The sequence below is a fragment of the Moschus berezovskii genome, chromosome 15, assembly GCF_049115385.1.
Source record: "Moschus berezovskii isolate FMDL1 chromosome 15, NW_MosBer_1.0, whole genome shotgun sequence".
NCBI classification, from domain to species: domain Eukaryota; kingdom Metazoa; phylum Chordata; class Mammalia; order Artiodactyla; family Moschidae; genus Moschus; species Moschus berezovskii.
In genome coordinates this window covers 18,240,969-18,263,682 of record NC_142474.1, presented here as the reverse complement: position 1 = coordinate 18,263,682, position 22,714 = coordinate 18,240,969, and the positions used below count along the sequence as shown (strand labels likewise).

The 22,714-nt window shown below is 45.5% G+C and overlaps 1 protein-coding gene across 3 annotated transcripts; it reads left to right on the top strand.

Annotated features, from left to right (window-relative positions):
- Window positions 1-2,498: 2,498 nt before the first annotated feature.
- Window positions 2,499-21,895, top strand: AAR2 (AAR2 splicing factor). Of its 3 annotated transcripts, none has more exons than XM_055436739.2 (4): window positions 2,499-2,556; window positions 5,456-6,255; window positions 10,065-10,294; window positions 20,582-21,895. In XM_055436739.2, exons 2-4 carry the CDS (start codon window positions 5,499-5,501, stop codon window positions 20,747-20,749), a joined length of 1,155 nt encoding a protein of 384 aa, XP_055292714.1. In that variant the 5' UTR covers window positions 2,499-2,556; window positions 5,456-5,498; the 3' UTR covers window positions 20,750-21,895. The 3 variants fall into 3 exon arrangements, with proteins under 3 accessions (XP_055292714.1, XP_055292707.1, XP_088699943.1); XM_055436732.2 differs by lacking the exon at window positions 2,499-2,556 and adding an exon at window positions 2,576-2,723; XM_088843817.1 differs by lacking the exon at window positions 2,499-2,556 and adding an exon at window positions 2,589-2,881.
- Window positions 21,896-22,714: the final 819 nt, after the last annotated feature.

The following is a 22,714-nucleotide window of genomic DNA, read 5'->3' as shown; positions in this document are numbered from 1 at the left end:
ATAGGACAGGGGAGCCTGGCGTGCTGCAGTCCATGGGGTCACAAAGAGTCGGACATGACTGAGTGACTCAACAACAACAACAAAAACAGAATTATTTGTAAAGGAAACTATTACATCCACAAATGAAAAACTAGGGTCACTTGCCAAAGAGAGGAAGTCTAGAAAAATAAATGCAAAAATACTAAAATTTGAAAACCATCATCCATGTAAAATTTAATCCCGTCCTGTGGGCTACCTGAGATATACATACCAGCACTTCAATTCCACCAAACAGCTCACCCCAAACCACCATTATTATCCCAAATCTCACAAGCAACAACCACTGCCAAACTATTTGGTGCAATTTCTTCCAGTCTTTTCTCATGTATAAGTATCTTACCAGAGTTGAAGTCACCTTGTACATACCATTCTAAATACTTTTAAAAACTTAAATCCTGATCATTTCCCTATAATTTCAAACACTAAATACCACGTCTTTTCTTCTTTGTTTTTTGGCCACACTAGGCAGTATGTGGGATCTTAGTTCCCCAATCAGGGATTGAACTCATGCCCCCTGCATTAGGAGCTCGGAGTCTTAACCACTGGTCCACCGGGAAGTCCTATGTCTTTTCTTTTTGAAAGTAATTCATTTAATCATATAAAATGCTGTGCTATGAAAAGCTATTCTTCTACTATCTCCAAACTCCTGCTCATTGTCAGAAGCAATTGTGAATCCTTCCCCGTATTTTCCCTGTAGGTTTCCTTTAGTTATCTGTCATTCCTGGGATCCTGGAATAGGACATCGTTTGTAAACACTGCGTACCCACACACCCTGGATCTGTGTCTCTCTCTCCCATCCCACAAATACAGGGTCATTCTCTGAGCTGTTAAGGAATAGCGTGGCTCATTCATTTAGATCAGTGATTCTTAACTCGGGGGTATGTGTGATTTTGTCATGCAGGGAACATTTAGCAATGTCTGGAAATACTTTTGGTTGTCACAACTGAGGGATGCTACTAACATATAGTGGGTAGAAACCAGTGATGCTGCTAAACATCCTACAACACAAGAGGACAGCTGCCCTACAACAAAGAATTATTTGGCTCCAAATCTCAATAGTATCAAGGTTGAGAAACCTGATTTGAATGGACATGCAATGCACCACGTGGGACTCCTGGGCTACCATCTACAGTGCCTGTGCCCAGAGTTCAGTGCCCTGGAGTCTCAGAAGATGGTGAGTTCAGCTGGAACAGGGAGCTTGTCATGAAAACAGACCATGATGCTCAGCGCTCAAGACCAGGAATGGGGAGGGTGTGGAGGGAGCTGAGCTTCTTCATGCAGGAAATGGAACTGACATGACAGGCTGAGACTGACACGCATGACTGTGACTGATGGAGGCCGTCTCTGGCTAATCCTGTGGCAGCTCGTTGTGATCAACCATGACTGCAGGGCCCAGTCTAGTCTGCAACCCACTAAGAGATGGATTTTGACTGAGACAGATGGGCATGTCCAGCTGTCACTGAGGAAGTGTGACAGGCAAGCTAAGGAGCAGCAGCACAGAGACCAGAAGAGCCGGTCACCAGTCAGAACTTGGTTTGCATCCTAGCCTGGCCTCTCTCTCGCTGTGCAACTGCTCTGAGCCTCAGTTTTCTCTTCTGCACATTGGGAATACTGAGTCTGCTTACTAGGGTTAGTGCAAGGATTAGAAATCATATACCCAAGGGCCTGCCCTCTGGGTTTTGTATTTCCTTAGGCAGCCCTCAGAATCACATAAGCCAATTCCTTGTAATAAAGCTCTTAAATACCTCCTTCTGGCTCAGCTTCTTTGATTGAACCCTGACTGATACAACCACCCAGCACAGGGCTAGGCTCCAAAATAGAAGTCACTAATTAATAAAGAATCACTGTCATTAATTAAATGCATAATACATGTGTTGAACTGAGTCTCTGTGCTGGATTCTAGAAAAACAGCGGAGAACAAGACAGGCTTCCTGCCTCAAGGTGCATATACAGCCTGACTGAGATTTCATACTAGGCCTGCACTGCCAGAAGATATCAGGTGTTTATGGCTGGAAGGACCATTGTGGTGACCGCTGCTGTAGACTGGGTCTCTCTGGCCTGGGTTTCTGAAGCTCTCCCCTACAGCTGAGTATGGTTGGAAGCTAAGACCAGGTGATAAAGGGCCAACTGTGACGCTCACTCGGATTGAGATCAGCTGACCAGGGCTATGATTGAGCCTCTGACTGTGGCTACTGGACAGCTAGGACCTTGACCCGAACCTCAGAGACCATGACTGATTGAAACCGAAAAGCTGTGGCTTGCGGATGTATTTCTTGACCGGGATATAAAACGCATCGTTTGATGAAAGTTATTATCCACGGGTTCAAGAACTAAATCCAGTAACTCAAAGTAGCAAAAGGCAACGTTCGATGGGGCGGAACCTGCTGGCACGGGCCGTTTCTTCCGCGACCCAGGGACCCGCCCGGCCCCTTTCCCCTGTTGCTCCCGTCCGGCGCCAAAGACGGAGAACTTCCGGTGCGCTTCTGCGGTCCTTGGACCTGGGCGAGACACCGGTCGGTGAGTGCAGCTTCCTGTCCTCCTTTAACTGTTCTGCTTTCGTTGTCTGTGTGGTCCGGTCACCCTCTTTCCGGCTGGGGATCGCGGAGGGCCTGAACTCGGGCACCGAGCTGGGACTGTGGCGTCCCGGTCTTGAGCCGGTGGTGGGACCCACCTGCCTCTTTCAGGTGGGTTACTCTTAACTTGCTCCCCGAGTAACCGTCAGATACGCCGTCTACAGAACTTCCTGGAGGCACCTGGGAAACTTCTTTTTTCCTAACTTTAGAACTTATGGGCTCGGAGGCCTTGGCTCCGCCTGACGTGGTTCTGACTTACTCTAACTTCGGTAAGGTCTTTTCCGCGAACCGAGCCTTTGTTTCTCATCTACAAAATGGATATCGTGCTTTTATTAAACATATGTTTGGCAAGCGTCTAATATGTGCTAGAGGTACGAAAGACCCGCATCTCCTGGAGGCGACAGCCTTCTATTAATATTTGCAAACTTGCAGCTGTGATTAGTGAAATGGAAAGATAAAAGGCACTTTTGAGAGCACATCACAGGAGATCTGACTTAGCCCCAGATCAAGGAAGCGTTGCTGAGGAGGTAAATATTGAGCAGAGATCAGAAAAATGGTTTGAGACAGAGAGGAGGGAAGAGTTTTCTATCAGGGGAGCCTCTGTCTGAGGGTCTGAAAGAGGTCAGTGTGGCTGCAACAGAGCTTGTGGAGGAAGCATGGTATGAGACAAGCTGGAGGAGTTTCCATGGACCAGGCTATACAGGCCTTGTAGATTGCAGTGGGAATTTTGGTTTCCCAAGAGCCACGTGAGAAGTTTCTCCGAGGATATTAAGTATGGGTGGTGACATGCTTAGACTGGCGGTTTGAGAAGGTCACTCCGGCTTTTGGATGGAGAAGGGATTGGAGGGACAATCTGGCTGAGGGACATGGTAGCTTAGATTAAGGATGTGGTGGAGAGAAGTGGGTAGATGTGATTCTTTGCATCTCAGGGCATCTTCTTTTTGCCAACTGTGGAAGATATAGTGAAGAGAATTACAATCTGCTGGAAATAGAAAGAAGTGGCATTATCAAAGAGGAGCACACAGATGCCACCGGGAAATGGCTAATTGATGAGCAGTTATTCTAAATGCAGTATATGTTCATTTAGCAAATATATTAAGTACCTTTTGAAATCAAGATTGGGGATAGTAAGATGATATAAATTATTTAGAGCAGTGGCTTTCAGACTTTTTGCACTGTGACCTACAGTAACACATACATTTTACATGGTGACAAGGAGTCCATACAAACACACAAAGCTTCAGAAAACAATAGTTCACTTTACTACTTAGGATGTGCTCTGATTTTAAAAAAATTTTTCCCTTTTATTTAAAAAGAAAACAAACAATGTTGGTTGAGATCCTCCAAGTTGATCTTTTAACCCATTATCAGGTTGTGACTTGCAGTTTGAAAAAATATGCTGATTTAGAGTCATAATCATTTGTGTGGGTTTTGGGTAAAGACAATAAAATATGTCCTTTCTATATTGGGAAAAAGGTTCATTTTCCTTTCCTCATGGTATTGTTTTGTTTGTTTAAATAAAATGAGTAAAAGGAATTAAACAGGCAGCTGGTTCTTCTGTTTGTGAAGTTTTGTGGTCTTGTTGATAGGTCTGACTAGATTGGAAGTGGCTGGAGGGCAGTAACTGTCTTCTCCATGATTATTTCTGTTAGTGTCTGGCAAAAATCCTACAGGCTCTCCAGGGTTATTTGTTGAATTGAATGGGTAGGTGTCTTGGGACTAGAGAGTTAGACGTGTTCTGTTTAAATTAGTTCATGTTGGAACCTTCCTTATAAATACAGAGGCTGTGTCTGTTTACAGAAGTCTTATCAGTGTGTCCTCATGGGTAGTTCAGAGGTAGATAAAAATAAATATTCTGAGGTCTTTGTCTTCTAAATACTGATCCGAGGCCAGCCACACCACCTGGATCCATTTGGGTGAGCAGTCCAGAGCTGCAATTGACTGTGGACCCTTTGGAAAGTTGTTTCACTCCCTGGACTTTAGATTTCTTTATATATATATATAAAATACATATTATATAAATATATATATATATATGTATGTATCTATGTAGGAGAAGAGGGTTGTAGTTGAAAAGCTCTCCATTGCCCAAACCTTTTGTGAATTTTAGATGCTAAGCACCCCGTTTCCACCTTCTGTCCATTTCTGGGCCTTTGCTGAGACTTATGGGAAACTGAGTGGATGCTTCTCGAATCTTCTAGGTTTTAGACAGAATTATAGTTTAAGACAGTTTAGGCATAGTCCTCCTTTAGAGTGGCCTAGCCAGGTGTTCTCTGCCTCATCCTCTGTTATGAGGAGATCTGAAGAGCACACAGATCTGAAGGAGATCTGAAGGAGCTTCGAAGTGCACAGTGGAAAGAACACTGGCCTGGAGGGTAGGGTACCCAGGTTCTAACTGGGTCCTTGTGTGATCTTGAACATGTCTCTTTTCTTTAACTGTGAAATGCATGTTCTTGCTTATTAAACTCAGAAACAAAAACCCTCTTCTCTTTGAGTATCGTTTTCTTTACCTGTGGTGAAAATTAAGGTAGAAAATTATGTCATTGGAAAAGACCCTGATGCTGGGAAAGATTGAAGTCAGGAGGAGAAGGGGACGACAGAGGATGAGACCGTTGGATGGCATCACCGACTCGATAGACATGAGTTTGAGCAAGTTCTAGAGTTGGTGGTAGACAGGGAAGCCTAGCGTGATGCAGTCCATGGGGTCACAGAGTCGGACACAACTGAGTGACTGAACTCAGTTATTTCAGGGGTCTAATTCAGTGTCTGGCACATAGAGAATGCTCAGCAAATGAAGAATCCTTCCCAGGGTTCTGATTAACTCTGACTTCTTTCTTTTTCAGCGGAATAGAAAAGTTTTCTTTTTGATCACTCACCTCTAGCCCCATGGCTGCCATGCAGATGGATCCTGAGCTTGCCAGGCGCCTCTTCTTTGAAGGGGCCACCGTGGTCATCCTGAATATGCCCAAGGGGACAGAGTTTGGCATTGACTACAACTCCTGGGAAGTGGGGCCCAAGTTCCGGGGTGTGAAGATGATCCCGCCAGGCATCCACTTCCTCCACTACAGCTCTGTGGACAAGGCCAATCCCAGGGAGGTGGGCCCTCGCATGGGCTTCTTCCTTAACCTGCAGCAGCGGGGGCTGAAGGTCCTACGCTGGGATGCAGCCCGGGAAGAGGTCGACCTGTCCCCAGCCCCAGAGGCTGAGGTGGAGGCCATGAGGACCAACCTCCAGGAGCTGGACCAGTTCCTGGGACCTTACCCCTACGCCACGCTCAAGAAGTGGATCTCCCTCACCAGCTTCATCAGCGAGGCCACCGTGGAGAAGCTGCAGCCCGAGAGTCGGCAGATCTGTGCCTTCTCAGAGGTGCTGCCCGTGCTCCCCATGAAGCACACCAAGGACCGGGTGGGGCAGAATCTCCCGCGCTGCGGCACCGAGTGCAAAAGCTACCAGGAGGGCCTGGCCCGGCTGCCCGAGATGAAGCCCAGGGCCGGCACAGAGATCCGCTTCTCCAAGCTGCCCACACAGATGTTCCCGGCAGGTGCCACGCCAGCCGAGATAACCAGGCACAGCATGGACCTGAGTTATGCCCTGGAGACTGTGCTCAGCAAGCAGTTCCCCTGCAGCCCCCAGGACGTGCTCGGTGAGGAGGAACACAGCTTTGAGAGTGGGCAGGGGAGGGGTGTGTAGCCGAGCGGCTTGAGGATAGGGAGTCCCTCTTTGATTATTTAGTCTAGTGGTTCCTAAACCTGGCTAGGAGGGGGTCTTACCCAGAATGCTTGTTAAAGGAACAGATTCCCAGGGATTTCCCGAGTGGTCCAGTGGTTCAGAATCCACCTTGCCTTGCAGGGGACTTGGGTTCGATCCCCGCTCGGGGTACTAAGATCCGACAGGCCACAGAGCAGCTAAGCCCACATGTTGCAACAACTGACACTGTGCACCACAGCAAAAAATCCTGCATGACACAACTGAGACCTGATGCAGCCAAATAAATAAGCTATATATATATATATATATTTTTTTTTTAAGGTACAGATTCCCAGGCCTTACCCCTGGAGACTGATTCAAGAGATCTGGAGTAGGTTCCCAGCATTTTACCTGTCTTTCTGCCTGACAGACAAGCGCTGTAGGTGACCCTGATGCAGACAGTCCCGTGTCGGAAAACCCATGGTGTGGCCTCGCCTGCCCACCACTACATTTTACAAATTGAGGTCCATAGAGGGAAGGGATTTGACTGCTAAGTGATATAGTCGAAGTGAGACCAGAGCCCAGGGCTCCTGGTTCCCGGGCCCATCCGTGTTCCTGGGAGCCATCCACCTGCCCCGTCAGTTTACTCTTGACTCTCTCGAGGCTTCAACCAGAACAGTGATTTTCTTTTAACTGTTATAGTCTTTATTGTTGTTCTCCCCCCTTATTACAAAAAATAACATATATTTATCCTTAAAGAAAGACAAAAATGGAAGTCCAGATCCCACCGCCTGGAAATAGTCATCTTTGTTCACTTTGTTGTACTTTTCTTTCTTTCTTTTTTAACTAGAAACACAGAAGGATATTATATAATGATAAAGCACCAGTCCACAAAGAATACATAGCTATTCTAAATTTGTGTGCAACTGACAACAGAATTGCAAATATGTGAAAGAAAACTTGATAGAATTGAAAGGTCAAATAGATGGACCCACAATGGTTTAAGTTTTCAACACTAAACTCAAAAATTGATCAGACAATTTGCAGATTGAAAATCAGCAAATATTTATAGGAATTCAACAACAGCATCAATGAATAGAATCTAATTGATATTTATAGAACATTTCACCCAGCAACCTCAGTATATACATTCATTTCAAATCCTTAGAGAACATAAACAAGTATGACCATATTCTGGGTCTTAAAACAAACCTTGACAATTTAAAAGGAGTTAAATCATACACATTGTTTTTAAGATACATACACATTTTTAAGGTACATGTTTGTATGTATTTAATATATTTGTTTCCTTTTAGTCTTTCTATTCAGTTATACATTTATGTATATATGTTATTTTTACAAAAACAGGATTACAGTATATCATCCTGTAATCTTCTTTAATATAAATATTATTCCATGTCACTGAAATGGTCACTTCTCATTAGTGGCTAGTGAATTCCATAGTTATTAGACCAGCCCCTGTTAATGAATCTTTTAAGGTGTTCGTGGTTTTTGTATTGTAAGTGTAAGAGTCTCCTGGTATGCCCTTCTGCATAATTTGGGGTTGAAATTGTTGGATCAGAGTGTGCATGCTGCCAGGAGAAGGTCAGGCATCTTTGCTAGCTGATGAGGTTGTGGCCCATCACCTTTTGACATGGCATTTGACATGGTGATTTAGCAAAGTCCTCTTCTGACTGGATAGTTGAAGAATGACTTCCTGTTTCAGTTTATATTTCTTTGATTACTAGTGACAGCAAACATTTGTCACATCTTTAATAGCTGTTAATATTTTTTCTTTTACAAGTTGTCTAATATTTGCATATTTTTCTATTGGAAGATCAGTGAGAATTTTGAATATAGGGCCTTTTCTATAATAGGCTCAGCTGATAAAAAGGGACATTTTAAGGGGGTATATCTATTTTCATTTAAAAAGTAACACTGGAAATCCTGTTTTCTACCTCTTAAACATTTCATTTCTTCAAAGTAATCTTGTGAAAAGGTCTGTTGCAAGGATCACTGTATCTTTATGACAGCTCTTTGAATTATTTCTCATCTCAATTTAATTTTAGACTAAGCCAGAAATGTATACATTTAAATGAATGCCCTAAATTCAGAGAAGAAGCTCGTATTTCCACAAACTAACCAGGTGAAGCCAACTGAAGAAGCAAATCATTAACCTCTGTCATACAGAGGAAACCTGACTATATTTTGAAAATATTGATCAAATGTCCAAAATGTCTAGACCCTGTAGCTATCTGCTCAAATCAAATGTAGTTCCACAAGCCTGGGAACAGAGAACTAGTTTTTCCAGGTCTCCAAAAGTGACAGAAATTGGACACCATGTGTTTAAAGAGGTGTTTAGTGTTGAGTACATTTTTTTTTTAATTTTGGCCACACCCCACAGCATGTGGGACCTTACAGTTCCCTAACCAGGGATCAAACCTGCCCCTCCTGCTGTGGAAGGCAGAGTCTTAACCACTGGACCACCAGGGATGTCCCACATCTGTTCTTTTTATGGCCCACGTGTAGATATACCACAGAAGTCCCCCTTAAGTTTGAAGCCAGAGAAAACGTGTCTGATCAGCAACAGTATATCTTGGCACCCAGAGACCCAACTGCTCACTCAAGGACAATGGCTTTTGGACTGTCGGGTCTCTTTGCGACAGGGATCTGCTGGGAATGTGGGAATAATAACTGAGGTTTCTGGAGTGCTGTTTTGTGCCAAGCGTTATGCTAAATGCTTTATATGTATTGGGCTGGCCCAAAAGTTCATTCGGGCTTTTCCATACGATGTTATGGAAACCCTGGAACGAATTTTGGGGCCAACACAGTACTGTATCAATTCACTTAATCTCTACTGTATCCCTCAAATAAGGAAACTGAAGCATAAACAGATTAAACAGCTTGCCCAAGGTCACACATCTGGGAAGTGGTAGAGCTGAGATTTGAACCCAGACAGTTTGGCTCCAGAGCCCATGCTCTTAGCCACAAGCTGCTCATAGCAAGCAAATCATAGAGCCCTATGATGAAACAAACAAAAATAATTTGGCTGGCAGGCTCACCCTGGAACAAGTACTCATGAATTTTCCTGTTCTAGAAGGCCCTCGAACTATTCCCACCCAATAGAAATCTGTTTTATCTTTCTGTTGTTCAGTTGCTAAGCATTAGATGTGTGACCTTGGGCAAGTCTCTTGACCTCATCTATACACTGAGGCAAATGCCACCTTCCCTGACCACCTTATGGAGTTGGGCTGAGGGTTCCGTGGTGTTACACAGCCTTTCCCTGCCCCTGAAACAGACCATCTGCATCAGACTCACCCGGGAAGCTTGTTAGAGCTACAGATGCCAGGGCTCCATCATCTGTCCTCAACCAGGATCTCTCGCAGTGAGGCTCAGGCAGCTTTATTTTTCCCAAGTTCTCGTAGTAATTCAGATAGGCAGCCAGTTTGAGGATCCACTTGGCGTAATGTCCACAGACCCATTTTGTTAACTTGTTAAATCCTAGGTAGATACTCAATGTGCCTCTCTCTTGCAATCTAATCTTGCAGAAATCCAAAACCAGTTGGGTTTCTCATGGCTTGAGTTTATAGCAGTTCAGCAAACGTTTATTGAGCAGCTGCTAGGTGCAAAGCCCCATGCCAGGCTCTGGAGGAGTGACAAGGCTAGACAGCCACTTCTGGCTGAGGTCCAGTGGCTTTGATGGCTTAGTCGAATCAGCCAGCACCCCTCTGCCTCAGGTTCATCTCTTCTCTCTGCACCTTTCAGGTGAGCTCCAGTTTGCCTTCGTGTGCTTCCTGCTAGGGAATGTGTACGAGGCCTTCGAGCACTGGAAGCGGCTCCTGAACCTTCTGTGCCGGTCAGAAGAGGCCATGGTGAAGCACCACACCCTCTATGTCAACCTCATCTCCATCCTGTACCACCAGCTCGGCGAGATCCCTGCCGACTTCTTTGTGGACATCGTCTCCCAGGACAACTTCCTCACCAGCACCTTACAGGTGAGCAGGCTTCTGGCTGACACCCAAGCAGGTCAGAATGAAGGCCACGGTGTGTGAAAGCACCCATAGAGGCTTACATTTTTGTCTCTTGCTGTTCTTTCCTTGGGGCTTCCCCAGGGACTCAGTGGTAAAGAATCTGCCTGCCAATGCAGGAGACACAGGTTTGATCCCTGGTTTGGGACGATCCCCCAGAGAAGGAAATGGCAACCCACTCCAATATTCTTGTCTGGGAAATCCCATAGACAGAGGAGCCTGGCAGGCTGTAGTCCAAGGGGTCACGAAAGAGTCGGACATGACTTGGCGACTGAACAGCAGTGCTTTCCTGAGCCAAACTTTCTTTATTTCAATTTCCTAATCATAGACTATTCCCTGGTTTTCTTTCTCCTGCTCACTTGTAAGCTCCTTAATGCCAGAGGCCCTCTCTCTGCATCCCCTTCTCCCTGCCTCACCCCAACATGCCTAGCAGTGGGGCACTTGGAATTTGAATCAGCCCCACCCCCTCGAGCAGCTCCACTCAAAACAGTTTTTCTTTCTCCTGGCCTAGAGCTGTGAGTTGCTGCAACCCAGTAGGACAGAGTTTGGAAGCTAGTTATTCCCACGGAAACATCTGCAACTGCTTAGATCTCATTTAAGCACGAAAGTAACTTTGATTTCCTGTTCAAACAAAATGTGCCAGTTTCTGCAGAGATCCTCTGATAGAAAAAAGTGAAATTTGCTTTTAACTCAGCAATTAAATTTTCATTATGAGTGGTAATTAGGGAAGAAGCTTCAAACAACTTACAATCTTCATCCTGCGCTATTTCCTCCCTTTGCAAACAGATTAGCTCCCTTTATGTTCTTGGGACAGCCTCTATCACTCACGTTTTGTAACTTTCTCAAGTGTAGAAGAGGCAGAGCTGCAGGCTGTCAGTTTCCATACTTTCTGTTCCAGGACTGCTTTCTTCTCCCTGTGTGGGAGACCCCCATAGGCCTACCCCTTAAAAAGGGGCCAGTTGCATCTTCCATGCATGGTAAGGGAAGGAATGAACAGTCATGAATGCTTATTGACATTTAATGGGCACCATGCTTCTCTGTTTATGTGGGTTCCCTCATTTAATCTCTCTGGAGCACATAAGGCAGGGAGGATTATTGAGAACACTGAGACTCACAAAGGTTAAATCATTCACATAAGGTCACACAACTGGTAAGTGGCAGAGTCAGGATTTGTACCCAGGCCTGAGTCTTGATTTCAGGCCTGTGCTTACGCCCCTATGTACTGAATACAGTGTCGCTCCCTCTGGATAGAGTCTTGATCGACGTTAGTGGCGACAACATCAGGGGCCTGTTTCTCAGAGGTAAAGAACACTTTTCCAAAACCAGAATGCTATCAGAAGAGTCCCTGTGATCGAGCAGCTGTGATAAAACTCTGGAAGTTGAAGGACATGTGCAGACGAGGGATGAGTCAGGCAAGCTGATGGTTTGAGCCTGGCATATTCCACTCCATACAAGTTATAAAACTGCCCTTTTATTGGTTTTTGATGTAACAGAGAAATTAAATCCCTTTATTCTCCCTCTGCAGGGGAAATCTGGCCCACAGTTACTGGGTTGTGGGTTTCAGAGCAGTAGGAGGCCGCAGCCTGCTAACCTGCCTCTGGCAGTGGCTGTGGCCCACGGGAGTACACACTGCCCTTGCAATGTGCGTTAATGCTGTCGCGCAAAAAAAGGAGAGCCACCCTGTGTCACTGGCTGTCCCAGCCATTGTCAGCGCAACCAACAGCTGAGCTCTAATTGCTGAGGCTTTGTTGCCAGCAATGATTTATGAAGCAGAAAGGGCCCAGCTGGATTGCTCGATATCCAGGTGGGGTGTGCAAAGCTGATGGTTAGAGGCATTCTGTCTTTGGAGTTTTCACCAAGAAAATTCAGTGTCATTATTTGGAAAAATCCAGGACATGTGCCTTTTAAAAAATAAATCAGCATCTGTTTCTGCGCATCCTTTCTTTATGTACAACATTCTTCGGAAAGTGTTGAGGTGCACATACGTGAGTTAGCCTGTCTCTCGGAGGTACAGAACACTTTTCTGAAGCCAGCATACTGTTGGAAGAGTCCCTGTTGTCAGGTATCTGACATATAACTCTGGAAGTTGAAGGACTTGTGCAGTGGCTTCACTTCATTGATGTAGCAGGTATTTGCTGAGGAGCTGCTGTATACAAGGCTCTGATCTAGGGTGGGAAGTATAGCAATGAGCAAGACATAGTCCCTTGGAGTTTATGTTTTGGTGGGAAAGTAAACAAATGAATTAACCAAATGACTCCAGATAGCACGAAGTGTTTTAGAAGGCAGTACCATTTCCCTAGCCCAGGCCTTTTGGTCTCATCTGGATTACATCAGACTTCACCAACTTCCATGTTTATCCCTGTTAATCCGTCTGTCTCCCACTCTGCCACCAAAAGCACCTACAATCCTGTTTCTCTGTAGTCCTCATTGCCTACAAACCTAGGTCATGAGGTCCATTCTGATCTAGCTGCTAACCTGTTCTCCAGCTTCTCATTTCTTTCCCTATTTTCCCCCTGTCAACAACAGCGGCAGTGGTCTCCCTGCAAGTTGCCAGATCTGCCATGTTGTTTCATGCTTTCCTTTTATTTTCTTAACTGTAAAAAATACATAATGTGAGATTTACCCTCATAATAATTTTTTAAGTGTGCAATTGTTTTTGTTTAGTCGCTAAGTCGTGTCTGACTCTTTGCAACCCCATGGACCGCTCTGTCCTCTGCTGTGTCTCCTGGAGTTTGCTCAGATTCATATCCATTGATTTGGTGATGCTATCCAACCATCTCATCCTATGCTGCCCGCTTCTCCTTTGCCTTCAGTCTTTCCCAGCATCAGGGTCTTTTCTAGTAATTCAGCTCATCACACCAGGTGGCCAAAGTATGGGAGCTTCAGCTTCAGTATCAGTCCTGCCAATGAATATTCAGGGTTGATTTCCTTTAGGATTGACTGGTTTGATCTCCTTGCCGTCCAAGGATACAGTACAGTATTGTTAACTATGAATAGAGCAGATCTCTAGAACTTTTTCATCTGGTACAACTAAAACTTTATACCCATATTTCATGTCTTCTCCCTGCCTGCTGTGTACTCCTCATCCTGCAAGGTGCCCACTAGGCATCGCTGTCTGTGGTGTCGTCTCAGATCTCTCCCTCCTTTCCATACTGTTAGACTACTTTGTACTTGTCACTGTTACACAGCACAGGCTGTGTTTGCTGAAATGTATGTATTGTCTGTCTGACTTCCCCTCTGAGCGATGGGCTTTTTCCAGAACTTTTTGTTCATCTGGTTATCTTCAACACCTAGTTGAGGTTTAGCACTTATCTTACTTTGTGTTATTGGGTGTTTTTAGATGGACACAGTGCATAATTCCTGTGGCAATATGAACAGATGACCGTGCTACGGTCTGATCAAAGAGTATTAGGAGCACCGGAGAGGGTTGGTTGGTTGGTTCATTCACACGGGTTGAGATTTCGGAGGCGGAGGGTCAAGAATGGCTTTTTTGTAAAGGGGGGCATTTGGCCATGAGCTTGAAGGATGACACAGATTTCAAGAGGCAAAATGTGGAAAAGATATTACAAGGGTTTCTTCGCTTTTTCCATGGTGAGTTACACTGATGCCATCTTGGCACTGAGATCCAGTCCCCCCCCACACACAGGCACGCAACTCTGGGTGTTTGTGAGGGAATGAATCAGCCCATAAAAGCCTTCCTCAGCCAGTCACCTGCTCTCCCCACAGGTCGTCAAGTAAGTGGAACCAGCTTTCTTACTTCGGAGTTTAAATGGCTACTACCCACAGCGAAGGACTGGTGTCTGTGTGTGTGAGCACTTAGACAGCCACATTAGCTTGTGTAAAATCAACCATGTAATGCCCTCTGCCATTAGTGTCTCCTTTGAATAGATGCCACTGGGATTTTTACAAATCCCGTGGATTTAGCATGAAAAAAATGATTTGTTTTACAAAAATAGATACAGTTTTTTCTTTTACTTAAAGCAACTTGAGTCATCATGATTTGTTTAAAGCCAATGAAAGGATAATCTGAATTTAATAGTATGTTATAAAGTGAGTTATATACAAAATAAGAATTCTTATTGCTGATTGCATAGCATTTAGGCATATAGTCATGTAACCTTTTTTTTTTTTTTAATACTTTTAGTCACAGTAGGCCAAATAGGCTTTCCAGCCTCATTTCTTACCAGTATTCTAAATACTGTCCATCTTTAACTCTCAAGGGAGAACACTAGCTCTGACAGTGTCTATAGCACAGGCATACCTTGGAGATAGGGGTTTGGTTCCAGGCTACCACAATAAAGCAAATATCACCCAAAGTGAGTCACATGAATTTTTTGGTTTCCCAGTGTATATAAAAATCATACACTGGGACTTCTCTGGTGGTGCAGTGGCTAAGACTCCATGCTCCCAACACAGGGGGGTCAGGTTCGATCCCTGGTTGGGAACTAGATCCCACATGCTGCAGCTGAGGGTTCACATGTTGCAACTGAAGATCCTGTGTGCCACAGCTAAGTCCCAATGCAGCCAAGTAAATAAGTATTTTTTTAAAAAAGTCATATACTGTCATATACTTTAGTCTATTAAGTGTTTAATAGCATTATGTCCAAAAACAACCTTAATGAAGAAATAATTTATTGCCAAAAAATGCTAACTGCCATTTGAGCCCTCAGTGAATTGTAATCTTTTTGTTGGTGAAAAGTTTGAAATATTTTGAGAATTGCAAGAATGTGACATAGACACAAAGTGACCAAATGCTGTTAGAAAAATGACTTGCTTCATGTAGGGTTACCACAGACCTTCAATTTGTAAAAAAAATCCAGTACCTGTGAAGTGCAATAAAACAGCATATACCTGTGTTTTTATCATAACACCAGCCCTGATAAACTTCTACCTGCTCCTACACCTCCTGCTGTCAGCTATCACTTCTGCACATTTCCTGTACATTATTTTGTTTAGCTCTCACAACAATTTAAGAAGGTAAGCATATAATCCCATTTTACTGATTTCCTTACTGATGAGGAAACAAATAATTTTGCCCAAGATTGCCAGAGCTGGTGGATGATAAGGCTGAACTTTAATTATGAATCTCCCATATGTGATTAGAGCCCCAGATAAAACATCCTAAATTCTTTAAATTGACCTTAGAAAGCATGATTGCTGCTGCTTTTTTGCCTTCTTGATAATCACTATGAAGTGATAGTCTTGCTTTTAACACCACTTTCTTCTTTTGCAAGTGAAAATAAAATGTTCTACCTCTGGCTAGTTTCATTCTAAGTTGAACAATCATCTGGGAGTTTAAAAAATTAGAAAATTGCATCTTTTTGGTCTAGCCAAAAAAATAGGATAAGAAGTGACTCAGCTATCTACCATGGCATTTTGAATTTCTCAAGGTGACCTGACTGAACTCAATTTATTTAACTTGGGTTTAAAAGAAAGCTTTCACTTTTCTGACTAAAATAATTTACAATTTTACAATATATAGACTTAATGGTAGATGTATTAATACCTTTTTTTACATTTGAAGAAAAATCCCCAATGGGTTTCCTTTTAGTTTTAGATAAATACAGATGTTTGTAAAATGTTATTTTTCTATTTCAAAATTATTTTTAAAATATCCAGGGTTAATATTCCCATATTAAGGTGATTCATTTCTCAGTGATTTTAAAAAGTTTACTGTTTCACAGTAACCAGATCATTACTAAATTTACATAAGAAGGCATACAATTAATCTAAAAACAAGAGAATCAAAGTAAATTGTCTAAACATCTGTCTCAGTGTGAAACTGTTTAAATATCTCCTCTTCTGAATGGTGAATTTTGTAAACTCTTGGGACAAAAATAGATCACTGGGTCCCAGGGGCTAGGGACAGGGGAGGATTTGATCCCTAAGAGGCAGCATGAGGAAATATTTTTGGAGTGATGGAACTGTTCAATATCCTGATAGTGATGGGATGTGGGCCTTTAAACGCACAGAACTAGGTTCCCAAAGAAAAAGCTATAAACAGATATCTATCTATCTTGATTATGTCATATACTGGTTGCATGGGTATATTTTTGTTTGCTTATTGTTTAGTCACTCAGTCGTGTCTGACTCTTTGCGACCTCATGGCCTGTAGCTTCCCTGGCTCCTCTGTTCATGGGATTCTCCAGGCAGGAACACTGGAGTGGGTTGCCATTTTCTTCTCCTTGGGATCTTCAGGACCCAGGGATCAAACCCGGGTCTTTTGAACATCTCCTGCATTGCAGGCAGATTCTTTTACCACTGTGTCACTGGGGAAGTCAGTGTATGGATGTATACATTCATCAAAATGAATCGAACATTTTAAACGGATGAATTTAATTGTAAGTAAATTATGCCTCAATAAAGTTGGTTTGTTAAAACAGTCAACCTGGACTGTGCCCTGGGTCTCGGGGGCCCACAGAAGGCACGGTTCCAGAAGAACCTGGTCTCCAGGCCCCTTGGCTCCCCACAGGCATTGCTGAAAATATCAAGGTTGGTTTAAGTCCATGTCAAGACAAAAAGAATGTCTTGGTAGGGAAGAAAGATTTCAGCTCCCCTTCTTGGACTGCATCTTGCTTAACATGTGTCACTTGCTCAGCATTTATCACCATCCTCATCTGTACAATGGGAATGGTAATTTCCTGTCCTCCTACCTCCAGGTTTCTTGCAAAGATTAGACTGACAGAATTTGTAAAAAGGACAGAGCACTTTTTAAATCTGAAGCCTTCTTTTTCAGACTGAAGGCTTCTGTTGTACCTGCCTAGAGTTGATGTTACCCTGCTGGTGGTGTTGAGGGGGTGGGTGGGGAGGGTGAACGATGAGTCTGAGCCCAGCCTGTTCCAGTCCCTCGCTATTGGCCGTTGCTGAATGCAGGGCTATCCCTCCATCTCATTCATATCCATTCAGGGAGCATCCTGTGGGCTCTAACTCTATGCCAGGCCCTGGGCAATCTGCCATGTGGGTCACATGGATAATTAGGGAGTGACCTCTACTCTGAAGGGGCACAGATCACTGTAATGCAAGCAGAGAGCGAGAAACGCCATAAGGGAAGCTCAGGCATGGTACTGGGGGAGCAGAGGTTGGAGTAGTTCCTTTCAGCTTGGGCTTTTATAAGAGTCCTGTCACACGGAGATGGCCTGTGAGCCAATGGCATTCAGGGGCCTCGTAAATAAGCCACCTCCTTCCCAGGACGAGTCCCTTACTCTGTCCGGCACCATCACATAATGATTGAGCAATCATTTGGTGCAGGCACGGTGCCAAAGGAACTCAGAAATGGATTTTCATAGAACCTCTGGTTGTCTTTTGTTCATTAAACATCTCATGGGTCCTTTTTACATGTCAGACCTTGTACTAGGGGAGCGGGATGCAGGTATGTAAAGGAGTCAGCGCTTTGGAGTTGCTCCTCATCTCTTGGGAGAGCTCAGTAGTAAATGGATTAGCACTGGCTAAGAGTGAGGCTATGTCCCAGGTAACCCTGGGCACCAGGGGAGCGCAGAAGAGCACCTGGTCCACCCATGGCCTGGGAGGACATCCCAACAGGGATGGCATCTGAGCTGAGCTTGGGTCACTAGTAGAAAGTAGTAGATGCAGGAGGAGAAAGCGGGGGTGGAAGGGGTGTGTAAGCAGAGGGGAGAGCCTGTGTGCGCAGAAACACAGGAGAGACAGTGGAGCATCTTTGGGTCGCTGCTCAGGGCAGCTGGAGAGGAAGGACTCTGTGGCGAGTAGTACAGTTTACCGTGTGAGGAGTGGAGGCTTTTGCTAATTGAGCCATCAGGCCCCCAGGACCCCTGGAGACAGACCCATGAGGGTGCAGGGCCTCCAGCACTAAGGCCGTTTGCAACAAGGCTTCTCTGCTTCCCGTACCAGGCCCCTCCCCCGAGTTCAGCGCTCCAGAGCAAGCTCCATTAGCCGCCCGCAGACAGGCCGCGGTCTTTCCCGCTGCCCGCTGGCCAGCGAGCTCGCACAGCCCCTCTAATTAGTTATTGATCTGTGTTTTGTTGTGGCTGTGCTTCCTGCTCCTGTGTTTAGTCGATTCTCAAGTAATGAAGCCAAATTCTGTAACCCCCCCACCTTCTGCTTCTGTCCCCGCTCCCCTGTCACTTCTGTCCCTGCTCCCACCCGAACAGACGTGAGCCTTACGCCACCTGCTAGCCGAAAGACAGTGGAGAGGCAGGTGGGAGGGGGTTGTCTCTGGAAGCAGCTGCAGAGTACACCTGTTACCTTTGTCAGGTCAAGACCCCTGGAGCCCAGATTCCTTCCGTGGTGGTCTACGGCCACTGGGGCACGAGGGTGACATGGATCAAATTGCTGCTTTCACCCTCCTGCCGCTTGTCTGGGGTGGTCTTGCAGGGAGCCAGTGAGTAGTCTGGGAAAACTGCTTCCTTTCTGGTAATTTTGACCCAGGCATTTAACTCTTCCCCTTAGCTTCCGTTTCCATAATAGGCATCCTAGTGTGTCTTCCCAGGGCCTTGTGAGGATCTATTGGGCTACTCTCTGAAACTTCTTTGAAAATAGTTAAGTAGTGTGAGGAGGAGAAATGAGTTTGCTGTCATTCTCAGAAGGGATTGAGATCCAGGACAGTCTGAAATGGAGTTTCAGATGTAGAGAAAATTACTCTTGTTTGCCCTTGCCCGTGTTTCCGCTAGTCATAAAGAATCCACCTGCCAGTGCAGGAGGTGTAAGAGCTGCGGGTTCAATCCCTGAGTCGGGAAGATCCCCTGGGGGCGGGCACGGCAGCCCACTCCAGTATTCTTGCCACACCCATTTGGGTTGCTATTGTGAACAAACAAAAACAGAAAATAAAAGATGTTAGAGAGAGAGAGATGTTGGATTGCTGATGGAAATGTAAAAATGGCACAGCCACTGTGGAAAACAGTATGGTGGTTCCTCAAAACATTGAATAGAATTACCTTATAATCCAAAATTCCATTCTGGGTATATACCCCAAAGAATCAAAAGCAAGGCTTCTATAAGAGGTATTTTTAGATTCAGCTCATAGCAGCATTACTTATAATAGCCAAAACATAGAAACAACCCAAATGGCCATTGATAGATGAACGGAAAGCAAAGTGTGGTATATACATACAATGGAATATCATTCAGCCTTAAAAAAGAAGGAAATTTCTAGCACATGCTGTATGAGTGAGCCTTGAGGACATTATGCTAAGAGAAAAAACCAGACACAAAAGGACAGATATTGAATGATTCCACTTACATAAGGTACCTGTTGGGGTGTTTTTGTTGTTTTTTAGTCGCTAAGTCATGTCCTACCCTTTTGCAACCCCTTGGGCTGTAGCCCACCAGGCTCCTCTGTCCATGGGATTTCCCAGTCAAGAACACTGGAGTGGGCTGCCATTTCCTTCTCCAGGGAATTTTCCCGACCCAGAGAGAGAACCCACATCTTCTGCATTGGCAGTCGGGTTCTTTACCACTGAACCACCAAGGAAGCCCCATGAGGTACCTGGAGTGGTCAGAGTCATAGCGATTGAAAGTAGAATGGTAGTTACCAGGGGCTAGAGGAGGGGGATGAAGAGTTAATGGGTATAAAGCTTCAGTTGGGGAAGATGAAAAAGTTCTAGAGATGGTTGCATAATAATGTAAATATACTTAATGCCACTGAGCTGTACTCTTAAAATGGTAAATATTATATATATTTAGTGTATATATTTAGTACAGTGTTTTAAATGGTGATTTTTTAATGGTTAAAATGGTATATTTTGTGTTATGCATATATTGCCACAATTTAAAAAAAAATCAAAGACAGCTTTTAAGGGGAATACAAACCTCACATTGTATACAGTGCGTTCACACACCTGGAGTCCATTTAGACTAGAGCAGCAGTTCACCCTCATCGGGTTGGGGCCTGGGAATTTTTACAGGATCTAGGGGCTCATAAGCCCCCCCACACCTTTCTTAGCACCGGCTGGTGTCGCTACTGCCTATTTTTCTAAGTTCCTGCCCAGGTGCCCAGTAGATCTCACCAGAGGGCAGGGCTGGGTGATGGCCCTGCTGGCCTTATTCTCAGTGGGGCATCTCTGCCCAAGACAGTAATTTTCCATTCTCGTCCTGCCCCAGCTTCTCATCTGGACTTGGACCTTCTTTCTTGGTTTGGGGGGGAGCATAGCAGGTGTCCTGAGTCTGTGCCAGCAGCAGCTGATCCTTCCGCCCCGGAGAGCCGAACACCCGGAGGAAATTTCCATCTCTTTCTCGGCCCCTGCATGTTCTCAGGAGTGACTTCTCCTCTGTTCTCTGTAGGTTTTCTTCTCCTCCGCCCGCAGTGTTGCTGTGGATGCCACCCTGAGGCAGAAAGCCGAAAGGTTCCAAGCTCACCTGACTAAGAAGTTCCGGTGGGACTTCGAGGCGGAGCCTGAGGACTGCGCCCCGGTGGTGGTGGAGCTCCCTGATGGCATGGGGAGTGGCTAACTCTTGGCCAGGGGAGGACCCCTTCCCCACGGCCGCAGTCCTGGCTTCTCCATTCACCCATGCAACTGGGACCTGCTGGGGCAGGAGTCCTGCTCGGTTCTGCAAAGATGAAGCCAGAATCCCCTCCTTCACCAATAATCAAGTCCCTTCAGTGCCAGAGAGGCTGTTCCCCATCCAGCAGGCACCTTGTGGGCTCCCTGTTGGCCTGGTCGTGGTGCTAACCCAACTGGATTCCACACGGGCTCTTGGGGGAGACCTGCCTCAGCAGCAGTCTGCTTCCTTCCAGAAGAGAAGCTGTTGAGCCCCAAGCCCAAGAGAAAGGATTGCTTATTCCATAGAGTGGTTTCAAGAAACCCAGGAGTCTGAGGTGTCAGTTGTTGACTTTTTAAGTTAAACACAGGGTAATAGGGAAATGAGGCAGAATTTCTGCCTGCCCTTTGTGGATGGGAATACATCACAGAAAACATGGGCCTGTGACCTCTCTGGAGCCCCAGGTTGAGGAGGGCGAAATAAGACAATGGGTTAAATCTGGGGAGTGGTCAGCTCTTGCAGTCTCTGAAGTTCCTTGCTCCTGTCCAGAGGTCCCAGTGGATACCTTTCAAGATGGTTGTGGCCCCTGACCTCAGAGGCCTCACTAGTGCCTCTGTCCTCCCTCCTGTTCCATTCTGAGGCCTCAGACCTAGAAGTGGCCCTTGGCAACCCTCCCATATGGCCCTATTCTGCACCAGAGTCACCACAGCTGTTTCTGATGACCTGGAGATTCAGCAACAAAGAGAACAGTTCTTGCTCTGGACAGGCTTCTTTGACCTCGTGGAAGTTCTGCATCTTTATCCAGAGCTCCAGAGACGAGCTTGTCAGCCTGGGTCCCCCTGTCCTGCTGTGGAGGCCACAGGAGTGGATGATGGTTCCTGTTTCCTGGGTGTCCTGTGGGGCTCGCCCATCAAGCACACAGGCCCTGGCACCCTGACCTCACACTGTTGTACCTTGATGAGGGGCCCTGTCCCACTGCCTCCCAAGGCTGCGGCTCACACCAGGTTTCTGTGTGAGAATCATCCCCGCTGGTTAAGACGTTCAGTTCCACTTGTTTCTTTGGAATTGTTTTTCCAAGAGCATAATGTACATTAAAGTCTTGGAGTTGAGACTAAATCCCCTTGTGTGAGTCTCTCTTGCAGATGCACAGGGCCCCGCGCAGTCAGACACTGTCCTGAGATGCGCATGTCCTCCCTCCCAGGTGCCAGAAGACCCTGGCCACCTCTGCAGGCTCTGAGGAGGCAGGTGGCCAGTGACGTCGCCTATTGCCATGGGGCCTCCGAGATGAGCACACCGGAAGGAAGGACTGAGGCCCTGTATCTCTCTAGTAACCAGCAGGTTCACCTTGTGTGGGTTTGCTATTCTTTTTCTCCCCAAAGCCCACTTATCAGAACTACCTGGGGAGCTTGTTAACAGTGCGGATTCCAAAGGAACGAAGCCCTGATCCATTCAGCAGCATACATGAACCTTGAAAACACTGCTGAGTGAAAAAAGCCAGCCACCAAGATAGCGTGTCCTTCGTATGAATCGTCCAGAGTGGACAAATCCGAGGAGACCAGGGATGAAAGAGTGAGAGATGGGGAATGAGTGCTAATAGGTACAGGCTTTGTTTTCAGGATGAACAGGTTCTGAAAGTAGATAGTGGTGGTGGTGGTTCAACTGTATAGTGAAAACCACTGAAAGTGTACACTTAAAAATGGGAGATTTTATGGTGTGTAAATTGTCATTTCAATTTTTCAAAGTTCAGACTTCTAAGTCCCACCCTGCAGAAACTAAGACAGTCAATCTGGATGCAGCCTGGGTTCTGAGGCATGCTCGGTTTTGACTTACTACCTAGAAGTAACAGCATCACAATTTAGTACCTGGAGCTCCACTGAGACAAGTTGCTCCCAATGACCTTGTCAGGGCAACACCTGGAAGCTGGGCCATGTGACC